At 39.4% G+C, this 14,220-nt stretch overlaps 1 protein-coding gene and 1 non-coding gene across 2 annotated transcripts in view; one reads left to right on the top strand and one right to left on the bottom strand.

Moving 5' to 3' along the window:
* GPATCH8 (G-patch domain containing 8) overlaps nucleotides 1-14,220 on the bottom strand; it is a 75,903-nt gene that overhangs the window by 2,924 nt on the left and 58,759 nt on the right. The window contains 3 exon segments of the mRNA XM_006092454.3: nucleotides 1-76; nucleotides 79-3,125; nucleotides 6,031-6,161. Of these exon segments, the coding sequence (XP_006092516.1) occupies nucleotides 1-76; nucleotides 79-3,125; nucleotides 6,031-6,161 (3,254 nt within the window).
* LOC111826758 lies at nucleotides 9,480-9,603 on the top strand. Its single transcript, XR_002830138.1, has one exon.

The following is a 14,220-nucleotide window of genomic DNA, read 5'->3' as shown; positions in this document are numbered from 1 at the left end:
CCATCGCTGGGGTCAGGGAGGTAGTTATGGGAGATGGTTGGGTCCCCAGGATAGCAATCAGAGTGCACTGGGGTGCTAGTGGAGCCACAGGGTGATTAGCAGTAGTAACTTCTTCAGATTTTGGCTCTTCTGGAGGTGGGTCTGATAAGGGGCCAGCGGTTTCCTCTGAGGGGTACTGATGTCCAAATGGGGCATCACTATTCCCTGGAGCCCCTTCTTCTGTCTCTGACTGTTCTTGCTCTTCCCCTCTTTCTAAGCCAGACTCTTCACATTTCTTGGTGTTGGGCTTTCGGGTAGCTGGGAGTTTCCCTATCAGTGGAAGGACAGGCTTATTGCCAAGAGAGGGGGGGAGCTTGGGCCCAAAGTAACCTTGTGGGGGGTCCTTGAGCTTGAGCCCAGCTTTATTTGGGGTGGCCAGCACCTCCTCACTTACACTGAGTTTCCTCTCCACTTTCCTTGACTGGATCTTCTCCAGTAGAAGTTTGGCAGTGAGAGAGTTCTTATCTTCAGGGCTGCAGTCACTCTCTGATCCCCTTCCTGTGCCAACACTGCTGTTCTGGGAGGGTAGGCCTGTCCCTTTACTATCATCTCCTCTGCCATCTTCCTTTTTCTCATGGCCTTCTCCCCGACCTGATCGGAAATAATGAGGAGACTGGGAGCGGTAGATTTTGGAGCGAATGAAGTCTCGACGACCAGAACGCCTCTCCTCAGGGCTCTCGTGACCCCATGATCCTTTCCTAGAGCCTGATCTTTGGGAAGGGCTTCTGGTGCTGCGGCTGCGGTCCCGGCTATAGCTGCGGCTTCGCTGCCAGCTGTGGGCTGTGGTACTACGGCTTCTCCGTTTGCTCCGGCTGCGGCTGCAACTACTGCTGCGGCTGCGGCCCCGGGATCTTGAGCGGTCTCTGGTATGACTCCGAGACCGGCTTCGGGACTGGCTGCAACTGAGGCTATAGTCATCGGAAGATGAATATTTGTGCCGTTTGGACCGGTGCTTGGAGCTGGTGTAGTCTGAGTCATCAGAGTCATGGGAGCGCTTTGAGTGCCTTCGTGATCGGTCACTATAGTCACTATAGCTGTCATCAGAATAACTGTGCTGCCTACTATAGCAGCTCTGGTCTGAAGAAGCCTCTGAGCTACTTGAGTAAGAACGCTGGGAGGAACGGTGTGAGGAATGGCGCCGGCCAGACCGTGAGCGGCTATGGGAATGCTCACTGCCCGAGTCTTCCTCTTCCTCCTCCTCCTCCTCTTCACTGTATTGGGATGGAGACTTCTGGTGCAGCCGGCGTGATGAAACATCATCACTATCCTCATCTCCACTGCTGGGTCGACTCCGATGGCTGGACCGGCTGCTCCGTTTGGTGCTAGCTCTTCGCTGGCAGGATGAAGTTGGAGGTTCACCTTTATGTTTCCTCCCACCATGATCTTGAGAGCTGCCACCACCTCCACTTTCATCCTTTTTGCCACTGCTCCCTTCTTCACCTGGGAGGGATCTCCGCTGGGAATCATCTTGGGCTCGCCGCCGTCTTCTTGGTGGAGCAGGGCTACCACTCCCAGGGGGTTCTGGTTTGGGTCCCCGTTCAGAATCTGCCGGGGCTGACTTATTCTTCTTCCGTTTTCGTTTCTTGCGCTTCTTAGACTTCTCCCCAGACTCAACCTTAGAGCTTTTGTCTTCTGGGTCAGCCTTGTGTTTCCGTTTGTGTTTGCTGGATTTTTTGTGCTTCTTTTTCTTTTTGTGTCGGTGGGACTTCCCAGATCGTTCTTTCTTGCTAGGAAGGCTTCTCCCTGTGTCTTCTGTTTCTGATCCATGGCTGCCACCAGGCTCCTGCTTATTCAGGCCGCGACAGGAAGATCCTGAGGCAGGTGCATCTATTCTATCTCCTGAGGAATGTTCTACTTTCTCTCCTCCTTCCTTGCTTTTATTTGGCTCACCAGGATCAAGGTCGTGGAGATGGTCCTTTGAGGAGCCTCCTATGTCCTTTGGTTTTTCTGTCCCTTTAGCTCTGGCATCTTTGTTCCTTGAAAGTTTAAAGTCAAAGTATAAAGGGTTACAACTGTATGAAATGGAGGGTTCTGCCTTGGTGAAAATTAATAGTTCTGATGGCCACTGGAGGGCAGTGCTTTCATCTTTGCTCAAAACTGGAAAGAAGGGGCCAGTAGGATGTTTGGGTCCCTCACGGCTTTCTTTCCCTGGTGGGGTGGTCTGAGAGGTTTCTTTAGAAGGGTTAGGCTCACACATCTGGATACCTGAAGACTTCTGACTCTCTAAACTCTGCTCACTTATGTCCCCTCCTGAAGCCTTCTTGGTTTCAGCTCTGCTTCCAGGTTCTGAGGGCTCAGCCACACTGGTTTCCGCCTGCTGCTCCGAGACTTCACTAACAGTCTTTTCTGCTCCTTGGCTTGCTGCCACCTTGCTTAAGCGTTTAGGCTTGGGAGAATTGCTTTTTTTGCTCTCTAGGGCATTCTTTGGGTGTGTATTATCACCACCTTCCATTTGTTCGCTAGCTCTCATAAAGAGGAGGAAGGGAAAATTAGGTTTTACTTTGCAGTGTGCTGGGGGGATGTAGTGGTAATACTCTGGCTCTGTTGCCCCAGCTCCTTCTTCTCGCTTCATTCTTTTTAACTTAGATAATGTTGAGGCAAGGGACCCTCCATCCTGAGGGTCTTCGTCCTCTTTTTTGCCATCGAGATTACTACTAGCATCAGAGTCTCCCACCTTCTGCAGTCCTTGGTCAGACCCCTTCTCATCAGCTTTTGTTCCATCTTCAGAAGTTCCTTCCTCTGCGTGGTCCTTGAAAACTGATGCTATTGATTCGAGTTTGACAGGAGCCTTCTTGGCAAAAGAAAATGACACTCCCAATTTTTGCAATGGGGTACCCAGATTATTCTTAATGCCAAAGCTGACACCTTGGGAGACTAACCCAGGAGCCTGTGCCAGTCCAGTGGTATTAGTGATTTGTACTGCAGTGAAAGGGCCTCCTTTATCTGTGGAGAATTCAGATCCTACTCCACAAGTGGCAGGGACACTTATGCCACTATTTGTAGCTGATTCATCTTTATCATCATCTCCACCTTCTTCATCTACAGCCACTGTGGTTGGTCTGAACATAGGACCACTTCCAGGTGCACTACACATTGGTTTAGAAAAATAAAAAACAAACGAACAAAAAAAACAGGTTTAGGAGTACATTTCATGCTTCCTCTAAAATACCTCATGTTCTATCATTCTTTACAGGTAGGTCTAAAAGACACTGAGTGGTGGTCATTCCCTAGCCTTGTGTTAATGAAGGGAACTCTCTGACTGAGGTTAGGCAAAATCTCATACTGTTAATCTATCAAGCTACATTTCTAAAACTAGACAGTTACTACTATTTCTTCCTAAGGTATCTAAAATTAAAATATTTTATCATTATCATCTGGTAAAGTCTACCCATCCTGTATCCATGCTCATTTCTTACTGTATCATCCTACCCATCAGTATGTTATCAAATGTATGGCTGAACATCTATTCACAAGGTTCTATTCAGCTAAAAAAACAACACCCTAATTTTCTCTGCTTTCAAATTTCATTTTTTTTTAAATGTGCATGTTCTCTGAGTTAAATATAATCAGAACCTCCAAAGTGCTACTACTCTGGTGGTCTGTGGCTAGTATGTCTGTTTTAGAAACGAAGGGTCTGTGCCTATTTCCTGGGCCCCACATCTAAGCATTTACTTATAAAATTTTTTTTTTTTAAAAAAAATTGATTTCAGAGAGGAAGGGAGAGGGAGAGATAGAAACATCAATGATAAGAGAGAATCATTGATTAGCTGCCTACTGCACACCCATTGGGGACTGACCCCACAATCTGGGCATGTGCCTTGACGGGGAACTGAACATTAAACTGCCCTCCTGGTTCATGGATCAATGCTCAACCACGGAGCCACACCGGCCAGCTGCGTTGGCTTTGATTCTTTCTGGGCATTACATACAACGATCACGATACTACTGAGGACTTTCTCAGGTTTGAAAACAGGAACACTGAGGAGCCTCAAAGCCAACATTTTAAAACCCTGTATGCCGGAAATTTTTATAGAATGTGAACTATAAAGGCATCTCTCAAGCTAAATTGAAGAACTAAAAGCATTAGATATCTATTTTAAGTCCTCGTTATCTGAACTCTACATACTAGCTGTCTTAAACTCAGGAATCAAATATATTTGGATAATGTGGTATCCCTTACTATCAGAAGACAGGAACCCAATAGATTTGGATAGCAATAGATACTTACACTGTGTCACAAAACCTACCACACAGCAAAGAAAACCTCAAACTGAATAAAAAGGGAACTTATTTTGATATTTGCTTAGTCTTTGCCATGTTACTTCAGTAATATTTACTTACTTTGGGGTCATGCATTACTCCTAGGACAATTAAATACCTGATGAGGGTTCAAAACTTTCTTTTATTCTCCCAAGAGATTACTCAGTCATCGTTTAGCTGTTTGTTTGTAAAACTGAGGAAAGTCACCTCTGAAGAAAAACATGTATTAAAAAATGTCCTGAACTAGAAAGTGGTCTGTTATATACTGTTTAAGGAGGTACCCTTGCAACATGTACAAGAGGAATTGTTTTACTACATAAAGAGCTGCCAAAGAAGAAATCTATAGACAGTTTAACTCAACATTAGGGCTCAGGTTAATTCTGTTTCAAAACTTACACTAATATGTGTTTTCTCCCTTCCTTCTGTCTCCAAAACATAAGAGAAGTAAATAAGTAAAACAGGATCCAGAGACAAAAATAAACCTAGTAAGTCCAGGAATGAGGCTGTAAACTTTTAATAGGAGCAATCAGTTTATCTTTTAACTATAACCAGTTCCTTCCTTTGGTCCTGGTCAACCATTAAAAATAAACATGGGGCCCTAGCTGGTTTGGCTCAGTGGGCAGAGTGTCGGTCTGCGCACTGAAGGGCCCTGGGTTCAATTCTGGTCAAGAGCACAGGCCCAGGTTGTAGGCTCAATCCCTAGTGGGGGAGGGCAGAAGGCAGCCAATCAATGATTCAATGATTCTCTCTCATCATTGATGTTTCTATCTTTCTCTCTCTTCCATTCTGAAATCAATAAAAATGTATTTTAAAAAAACAAACAAACATGGGGCCCAGCCAGTGTGGCTCAGTGGTTGAGCATTGATCCATGAACCAGGAGGGCAGTTTTATGTTTCTATCTCTCTCTCCCTCTCCCTTCCTCTCTCTGATATCAATTAAAAATAAAACAAAATAAAAACAAAACAAGCACGGGTGAGAGGGGGGTAGAAGAGGTTATATGGGGGATAAATGGTGATGGAAAAAAATAACAAAATAAAGGGAGAAAAAAATCAACTCAACCCAAACTAAACAAACAAACATGGGGGGGGGGGTCTAGTCCTTCTAATTGAGCATATACCTCACAAATCTTCCGATGCTTAAAGACTGGGTCCCCAAAGTCTAATTGCTTAGAAATTCAGCCTTAAGTGGAAAAAATTTCACCGAAGGCAAAATACCAGCTCCAAACTGTTAAGCAGGAACCTTATTGCATTCCCTAGGTTTCATAGTGTTTAGTACTAACTTATAGTACTTAAAAGGCATTTACTACACTTGAATCTGTGCTGCAGTACTTTTTGGTTATAAAATAATAATGTAACAAATGTGCTTTTCTACATAAGAATGAATGTCGGAGATAGGAACAATAATAGCGTATAATTTACTGAGCATAATTTATATGTACTAAGCACTTTTAATGTAATAACTTAATCACTCTTCACAACTATAGAGATTAGACTGTTATTACCATCTCCATCTTATAGATAAGGACACTGAGGCATAGAGGTTAGATAATTTAAGGTCACACAGATTGTAGAATATGGCCTCAGATGAGCATCTTCTTACTCTAAGTATCGATATGCTTTTAGGTTGAAAGAGGGAATGAAAGAGGGAATCTATTAAAAACTTAAGCATTATAATTCTTAAATCTTAAGGATTATAATTATCCATAGACTCTCTGAGAGAAAACGTCCTCACCATTCAGCTTGTTTTCTTTGCTCTGCCAACTCATGGAGACGCCGAAGGGCTTTTTCCTGTTTCTTCTCATCCTTGCGGGATCTTGAAGAAACATTTCGAGCAAACTCTCTCTGCTTGAGATCTTTCAGTCTCTGGGGTAACAAAAGAAGGGAACAGAGGGTGGGTGGTTTAGAGTAACTTGGGGATCCTGAAAACAAGGCCTTTAAAATTTACCCTCAATCAACGGTTATAGTGCTAGTGTAGAATACATTGTTATACTCTCTTCTGGTAATAGAAAACACAATGGCTGATTACTTTGGGTAACACACTTGTAGTATCTGCATTTCTAATTAAGACAGCATACCATTTGCTTTATTGGGAAAACTTAAATGATGTCAGAAGCAATGAGCAAATTTTAGAACACTAGGAAGAAAGAAAAGGGACTATTTAATCACCTGCTCTTCCAGGATGCAAAACCAGACAAATAGAACATGAGATAAATTGTAATAACACAAGCCAAAGAAAACAGAAAGGGGTTAAACTAGTACAGAAAGTTACCCAGGTGTAAGATCTTAAAAAGCAATGTACAGCTTACATGGGGAGGTTATTTGAATCAGAACTAACAAATAGAAAGCATACTTTTATTTCACCATAAAAAGGTGCTATTATTTCTTTTTAGCATGAACAGTTTTCCTGTGACTATCAAACAAACCGTTTTCCAATGCTACTAGCATGTTCGGAGCTCACCAGTTCGACCATGTTTCATCCGGTCATTCTGGTGAAATTAGACAGTAATATGTGTAGCTTTTCATTGCTTCATAGCCCTGAGAGGAACATCCAGGGGATGAGAAGGGAGAATAGAGATAAGTCAAAGAATTTATTACTTAAAATCCTAATAAAAGAATGGGTCTTTTATTCTCAGAAGCTATTATATATTTTTCCTTAAAACAAAAGAACAAGAACCAAAAAAGAACAGTGCTATGACACACTGGTAACAGAGTCCAGACATATCTATCTGCAATGAAGACAGAACTAAAATTATTTTTAACACGCTAACATTAAAACCAAAGAAACCAAAACACATACATTAGCCTATGTTTTTACCACATCACTGGGAAAAAGAATTTGACCCAATATAAAGTGGACATTGCTTTGTGGAAAGTCATGATGTTCAACAGACAGAGGAATTTTCTTAGCTAGTATTTATGAAATGTGTTTTGAGTATTTTTGAATTGGGAAGGGAAAAGGGTGGAAAGACACACACAAAGAAAGATGTACAGCTAAAGACACTAGTAGAAAAACTCACTCTTGTGATCTGGGCTCCCAAATTAGAAGGATTTGCTTTCAATACATCAGCTGAAAATGTCACATCACAAAGAAAAAAAAGTAAAATAAAACAAGAGTGGAAGAGAAAAAAAAATAAAGCAAGCATTACTACACAAGCTCTCTTAGTGAATCTGCAAACCATTATACTGAACAATCAGGGACAAAGCCATCAACTCTAAAAGGGGCGGGAAGAAAGGAAGCACCTGTACAACACATACATGTGTACATTTACACAGACTTGACATAGTAACAATCCCTCCTATATAAATGGAAGTACTGCTTTTTTTTTTTTTTAGGAAAAAATATGGTTATAGAACTCAAGGAAAGACCACTGCTGTCTAAAAGCAGTTAGTCTTATTTTCATTTACCTTTATTTTGAGGACGCTCAAGTAACCAACAGCTGGCAAAATTGTTTTACTGAGGCTAGTTGCCCAGAATTATGATTTTTATAAAAACCACTTTAAGATGGATGATCAACTATTTTAAATAAACATGGATTCCAATTTCCTCTTTCTGAAGAAAACGAAGCAGAGAGGAAGAGCCTGTCAGAACTATTATATGATTACTGGAGCCTGTCAGATCTAGTTGTTTTTTTTTCCTCCCCAAACACTTAACAGAATGAATGTATGCTTTTTTCACATCTGCTATTTTCTCTCAGCCACCCAATATGCCTGGAAAATCTACGGGTGTCTATTCATTTCCTTCCCTCTTACAAATATTTCATCACTTTTAGGAGTTATTTCAAACTATAGGACACTGTCTAAAAGAATGAGCATTTTGCCCTGGCCAGGTAGCTCAGTTGGTTAGAGCATTGTCCCGATACGCCAAGATTGCGGGTTCGATCCCCGGTCAGGGCACATACAAAAATCAACCAATAAATGCATAAATAAGTGGGAAAACAAATCGATGTTTCTCTCTAAAGTAAAAATAAATAAAAGGATGAGCATTTTATCAAAGTCTGGAGTCTCCAGGATAAGTCAGACAGTACATAGAGCCAATTATTCAGTAAGCCACTTCGTGTGACCTTGAAGTTGATGGGGATAGGACTATGTCCACATCATCCTGAAGATACTCTATCTCAAATTCCTACCACAACACAATTGGAGGTAGGAAGGGAAGAAAATGAGATGCTGTCAATAAAACAAATCCAAATTGCATCACCTTCTATGCAAAGCTATCCTGGTACTATATAGGGTGCAGCAAATACTCCTATCACCTTTACTAACTTTATAGTCAAGTCTGGGGTCTCAAAAGTAGAATTGGGAACCCTAGGATTCTAACCCAAACCTTAGAGACAGGGCTTAGGCAACTGCCTCAAACCCAACATATATTGGAGGTCTCTTTCAGGTAAGGGCATTCTGATAATAAAAATGAATTCCTAACTCAGTCTCTCCTTTCTACTCAAGGTCAAACTAAATGATCCCTCCCAAAGTCTCTACTGATTGCTCATAAGACAGGATTTTTCTTCTTTCTGAACTGTCTTATTAGCACTTTGTAGTAACACTCATCTAGCAACCAACATACTTTGCTCTGACTACACTTATTCCTACCTTTCAGAAAGGTTTATGTATAAAGTTTCAGAGTTGAAAAGTTGGGTTCTAATCCATTAATTACTAGCCAAGTGGTTTTACCTTTTTTGAACTCCAGTTCCCTCATTAGAAAAAGAGGGCTATCTAGCAGATTTATGAGATTGTCAAAATAAGTGTAAAGCACTTAGAATGTCAAAACTGCACAGTACTGACTCTCCCCCTCATCTTTATTTGGGCAAGGACTAGGCTTATCTTTATAATCAACCTTGAAGTACACAGAGCAATACTAAGTCTACAAAAGGTTTAAGTAGTTGGCGAATAATTTGGCTTAAACACTGGATCCTTGACTTTTCCCCATATAATTTTTTACCATATGTAGAAGATTTTGATTATGAAATGTTTTCATATCTTTAGTAGGGATATGATTGTTATATAATAAGGTTTTCCTAGTTATTACTCTCATATCATAAGGAGTTTCATTCTTTAGAGAATCAAAAAGTCTAAAATTTTAAGCCCTTTTTCTTCTGGACAGAACTGGGCCAAATGCCAAAAAAGTTCCTGACCAGAAACTTCTCAATTTCCTAAATAAAAAGTAATTCTTATAAAAAGATAAAAAATCCATTTTATTCAGTTTCTTCTTAGGTGAAGAAAACTCTTTGTAAATGCCCTAACGAAATATAGTCACTTTCTGTTCCCCCTTTGCAAGTAAAAAGGGTGAATCGTTCCACTACTGACAAAAAAAAAAGATATGAGACCCTAATTTAGAGTCAGGTTTTCCAAAGATGCCTATTTTATTCCAAAAGGCTACCAAGCCTGGCTCACTTGCCACTGAATATCCATATGAAATTCTCTCTGTGATTATGCTTTTACTTTCCTCTTAAGTTTTAAAGAGAATTACAACTTCAGATAACTTCTTCAAGGTGAGACTAGAAAAGCAACACATCTATTAGAGAAGAGAAAGAGCTCATGGAAGGAGAACAAAATTATAGATGTGCCATCAACCCAAAACTCTTTTCAAAGGCTGAGCAAATTCTATATCATAAACAAAAGTTCAAGTTAGACTCCAAACTGGGACACAGTCTAATCTGAATGGTGTAATTAATCATTTAAGCTTATTACAAAGCCAATATATAATATATGCCCTTAGCTCTAAAATTATAAAGTATACTTTCTGAAGAGTTGCTGATAAATTTGCTTATTTCTTGAACTATTAATGATTATTAATAAAAAGTTAAGCCAAATAACACATTTTTAGCTGGAAAATATTTGATTCAAGAAAAGGAGACCGGACCCTATTCAAATGAAAAGTTTTGAAGATCCTGTTCTCCTGCAAAAAACCAATAGCATGTTTCCAAGTACACATTTGTGGCACAGAGCACAAAGGGAAGAAACATTTCTCATGGAGTCTGAATCACATGGTAGCTGGGGTTTCCACTAAATTTCTCAAAAAACCAGTAGAGGGAAGACCTTAACAAACAACCCAGTGCTTGGAATACCCATCTACATAATAACTATGGTTATTTGGGCTAAAGACCACTTCAAATGTAAATAACATTCCTGCTCTTTAAACACAGCTAAATAGCACTGTGTTGGCAGAAAAAAAAAGTCTATTTCAGAAATAAACTCCTGCTCCACTATCCAACTATAAACAAATTAAACCAGGGAAATTCGAATCTGGTAAATCTTACCAGGTTTTTAATGTGGGTGATAAATTTGCCCTCATCATCAATAATGTGGAATGTCAATAGCAAGGAATGGCACTGTGTTTAAGTGGGGAATGAATGAGATAAAGATATTTCTATACAGCTTTCCCTAACAAAATATTAAGGTCTGAGTCTAATAAAATATTTTTTGTTATCTTTTGATGCTACTCTTCTTTCCTCTATCAAAACAAAATTTGATGCTATAAGTTTATTGAGTATACTTTACTAGGAATAAATCTTACACGTATTTTACACCTGTTATCTCAATTTAAAAAATAAAAACGATAGTTTCCATGTGAAAAAAATTTCAGGCATCAAAAAATAGGCAGAGAGTATTTCCTATTGCCACTTAAATTCCTATGTTCTAATATTTACTCAACTTTAAAGAGAAAACCTGATTTTGTCTCTTTAGGGTCAAGGGATTATCTTTCTTTTACTAGATAGCCACCCCTCTCCCCAGAACAGGGACTTCCTTTTTTACTAAACCTGCAATACACACACCATTGTCTATGGCACAAGAAATGCTCAATAAACATTTATCAAATGTCCAGTTTTAAAATGAGTTGTTGGGAGAGGAAACATATACATATACTTTTATGTATTACTTTTTGGTTATGAACAGAGATGGGAAACAATGAGTAAAGAAGGGGTGGTTGTATGCATCTCAATCTCTTTTTCTGGCTAAGCATAATCTGGCCTTTTCTGAACCTCAACCACTCCCTTTCCTCTACGTTAACAATCCTGTATACCCCAAATCCATGGCCTCATCTCCCCACTGTTTCCTGCTTCACTCTCATAACATAACATTAATGTGGATTTTCTCTCCCAAATTGGAGTAATCATACTGTAGTTGTTACTTGGCCAGGTTATTCTGATTCAAGTCTGTGTTTGATGCCTCTGGATGAGACCATCCAGAACATCACTATGTGGTGAGAGAGGGAAAACACCAGGAGAGAACACAAAGTCTCAGCATTACAGTACGTAGAGAAGGAAGATTATAGTCAAATGACTAAGGAAGTCCAAATTACTAGATAGTAGATGTAAAGTCTTTCTTTTAGCACATGCATATCAGTTAAGAGTGATGAAAATGAATTTTATTCAGTAACACAGAAAACTGAATGTTTGGTAACAGAAAAAAACTAAACACTAATGCTGATTATAGATACTGAAAAAAATCAGAGGGAAAAAGAAAAGTATACATTCTTTTAAGAGTAGTACTAATTAAAAAAAAAGAGTAGTACTAATTAGTCATTTAGGGCAATACTTTAATTTTATGCCCAGTTATTTTGTAACACTATGACTCTTATTATTTGGCGAATATCAAATTAATGTCACAAAATCACTGTGTAATGCTTGCTTTGTTATGCTCAGGAATTCAGCAAAAGGCCTTAAACATACGATATATTCTTTAATACCAGGTGTGCCTGCTTTATTTTACACACACACACACACGCTGGAAAAATGAGGTCTTAAAAATAATTTTATTGGAATATAATCCACACACCATAAAATTTATCCATTTAAAGTATAAAATAAGGTGGGAATAGTACGTCCCAAGTTGTGCAATCATCACCACTATCTAATTTTAGAACATTCCCATTACCTCAAAAGAAACCCCATACTCATTAGCAGTCATTCCCTGTTGTCTCTTTCCACCCAGACCCTGGAAACCTAACCTACATTCCATATAGATTTGCTTACTCTAGACGTTTCATACAGATTAAATCATACAATATGGGCATCTTTATGACTGGCTCCTTTTACTTAGCATAATATTTGCAAGGTTTGTGCATGGTGGATTTATCAGTAAGTCATTCCTTTTAATTGCTGAATAATATTCCATTGCAGGGATATATCACTTGTTTACCCATTCATCAGTTGATGGATATTTAGATTGTTTCTACTTTTTGGCTATTATGAATAACACAGCTATGGACAATCTTGTTACAAGTTTTTGTGTGGACATACATTTTCATTTCTATTGGGTATATACTGGCCATATGGTAACTTTATATTTAACATTTTGAGAAATTGCCAAACTGTTTTCCAACACTATTAACAATGTAGGAGAGTTCCAATTTCCCTATATCCTCTCCAACACTTGTTAATGTGTCTTTTTAATTTTAGACATCCTAGTACATGTGAAATGGAATGCTATTGTGTTTTTGTGGATAACGAGGTTTTTAAAAACATATATATATATTTTTATTGATTTCAGAGAGGGAGAGATAGAAATATCGATGAGAGAATCATTGATCAGCCACCTCCTGCACGCCCCCTACTGGGGATTAAGCCCACAACCTGGGCATGTGCCCTTGCTGGAATCGAACCCGTGACCGGAATCGAACCTGGGACCCTTGAGTCCGCAGGCCGACGCTCTATCCACTGAGTATGGACAATCTTGTTACAAGTTTTTGTGTGGACATACATTTTCATTTCTATTGGGTATATACTGGCCATATGGTAACTTTATATTTAACATTTTGAGAAATTGCCAAACTGTTTTCCAACACTATTAACAATGTAGGAGAGTTCCAATTTCCCTATATCCTCTCCAACACTTGTTAATGTGTCTTTTTAATTTTAGACATCCTAGTACATGTGAAATGGAATGCTATTGTGTTTTTGTGGATAACGAGGTTTTTAAAAACATATATATATATTTTTATTGATTTCAGAGAGGGAGAGATAGAAATATCGATGAGAGAATCATTGATCAGCCACCTCCTGCACGCCCCCTACTGGGGATTAAGCCCACAACCTGGGCATGTGCCCTTGCTGGAATCGAACCCGGGACCCTTCACTCCACAGGCTGACTGACTATCCACTGAGCCAAACAAGCCAGGGCTGTGGATAATGAGTTTTAAGTATATCTACATAGCCCTCTAGGTCCTATCTGGAGGCAAAGATTTGGCCTCTATCTAAAATTTGAAGGATTATAATTCATAAGAGCTGCTTGAGCTCAAAGCAAATGGAACAGCAGCACCCAGTTCAGAGCTCTTTTCAGTATTGTCATTCATAAACTTCTCATTATTCCTTAAGATAATTTAACTTTTCTGACTATAATACAACATACAGCCTTAGCCTAGAATCTCCACTACAGTGCAACAGTGTGATAAAAATATAAGCAGGTCCTTGAATAATGTAGTTTCATTATAAAGTTAATGAGAGGGAAAAAAGAAAAATTAATTCCCAGCATGGGCTACTGTCTGTAGTTTGCACATTCTCCCCATGTCTATGTGTTTTGTTTTGTTTTTTTCTTTCTGGATACTCCTTTCCTCCCACACTATAAGATGAATTGGTGTGTCTACACACTGTCCCTATCTGAGTGAGTGTGAGGGTGTGTATGGGTGCACAGTGCAATGGAAGGATATCCTGTCCAGGGTGTATGCTGGCCTTGCTCCCTGAGCTGTTGGGAGAGGCTCTGATTACCTTCAAACCAGACTGAAAAACAATTATCTTCTTTGTTTTTATTAATCTTTCTTAAATGTATGTATAGCTGTCACATTTATTTCAATGTTTAAGTTTGGTGATATTTTTGCGACAAGAAATGTACTATAGGAACTTAGCTTGTTTACATTATAGTCTATGGTAAAATTGGTTTTGTTTTATGTTGTTTTGCTTAAGGTCTCAATTTCAAAGAACCTAAATAA

The sequence above is a fragment of the Myotis lucifugus genome, unplaced genomic scaffold (genome assembly GCF_000147115.1).
Source record: "Myotis lucifugus unplaced genomic scaffold, Myoluc2.0 scaffold_100, whole genome shotgun sequence".
NCBI classification, from domain to species: domain Eukaryota; kingdom Metazoa; phylum Chordata; class Mammalia; order Chiroptera; family Vespertilionidae; genus Myotis; species Myotis lucifugus.
This window is presented reverse-complemented; position numbering and strand designations above follow the sequence as displayed.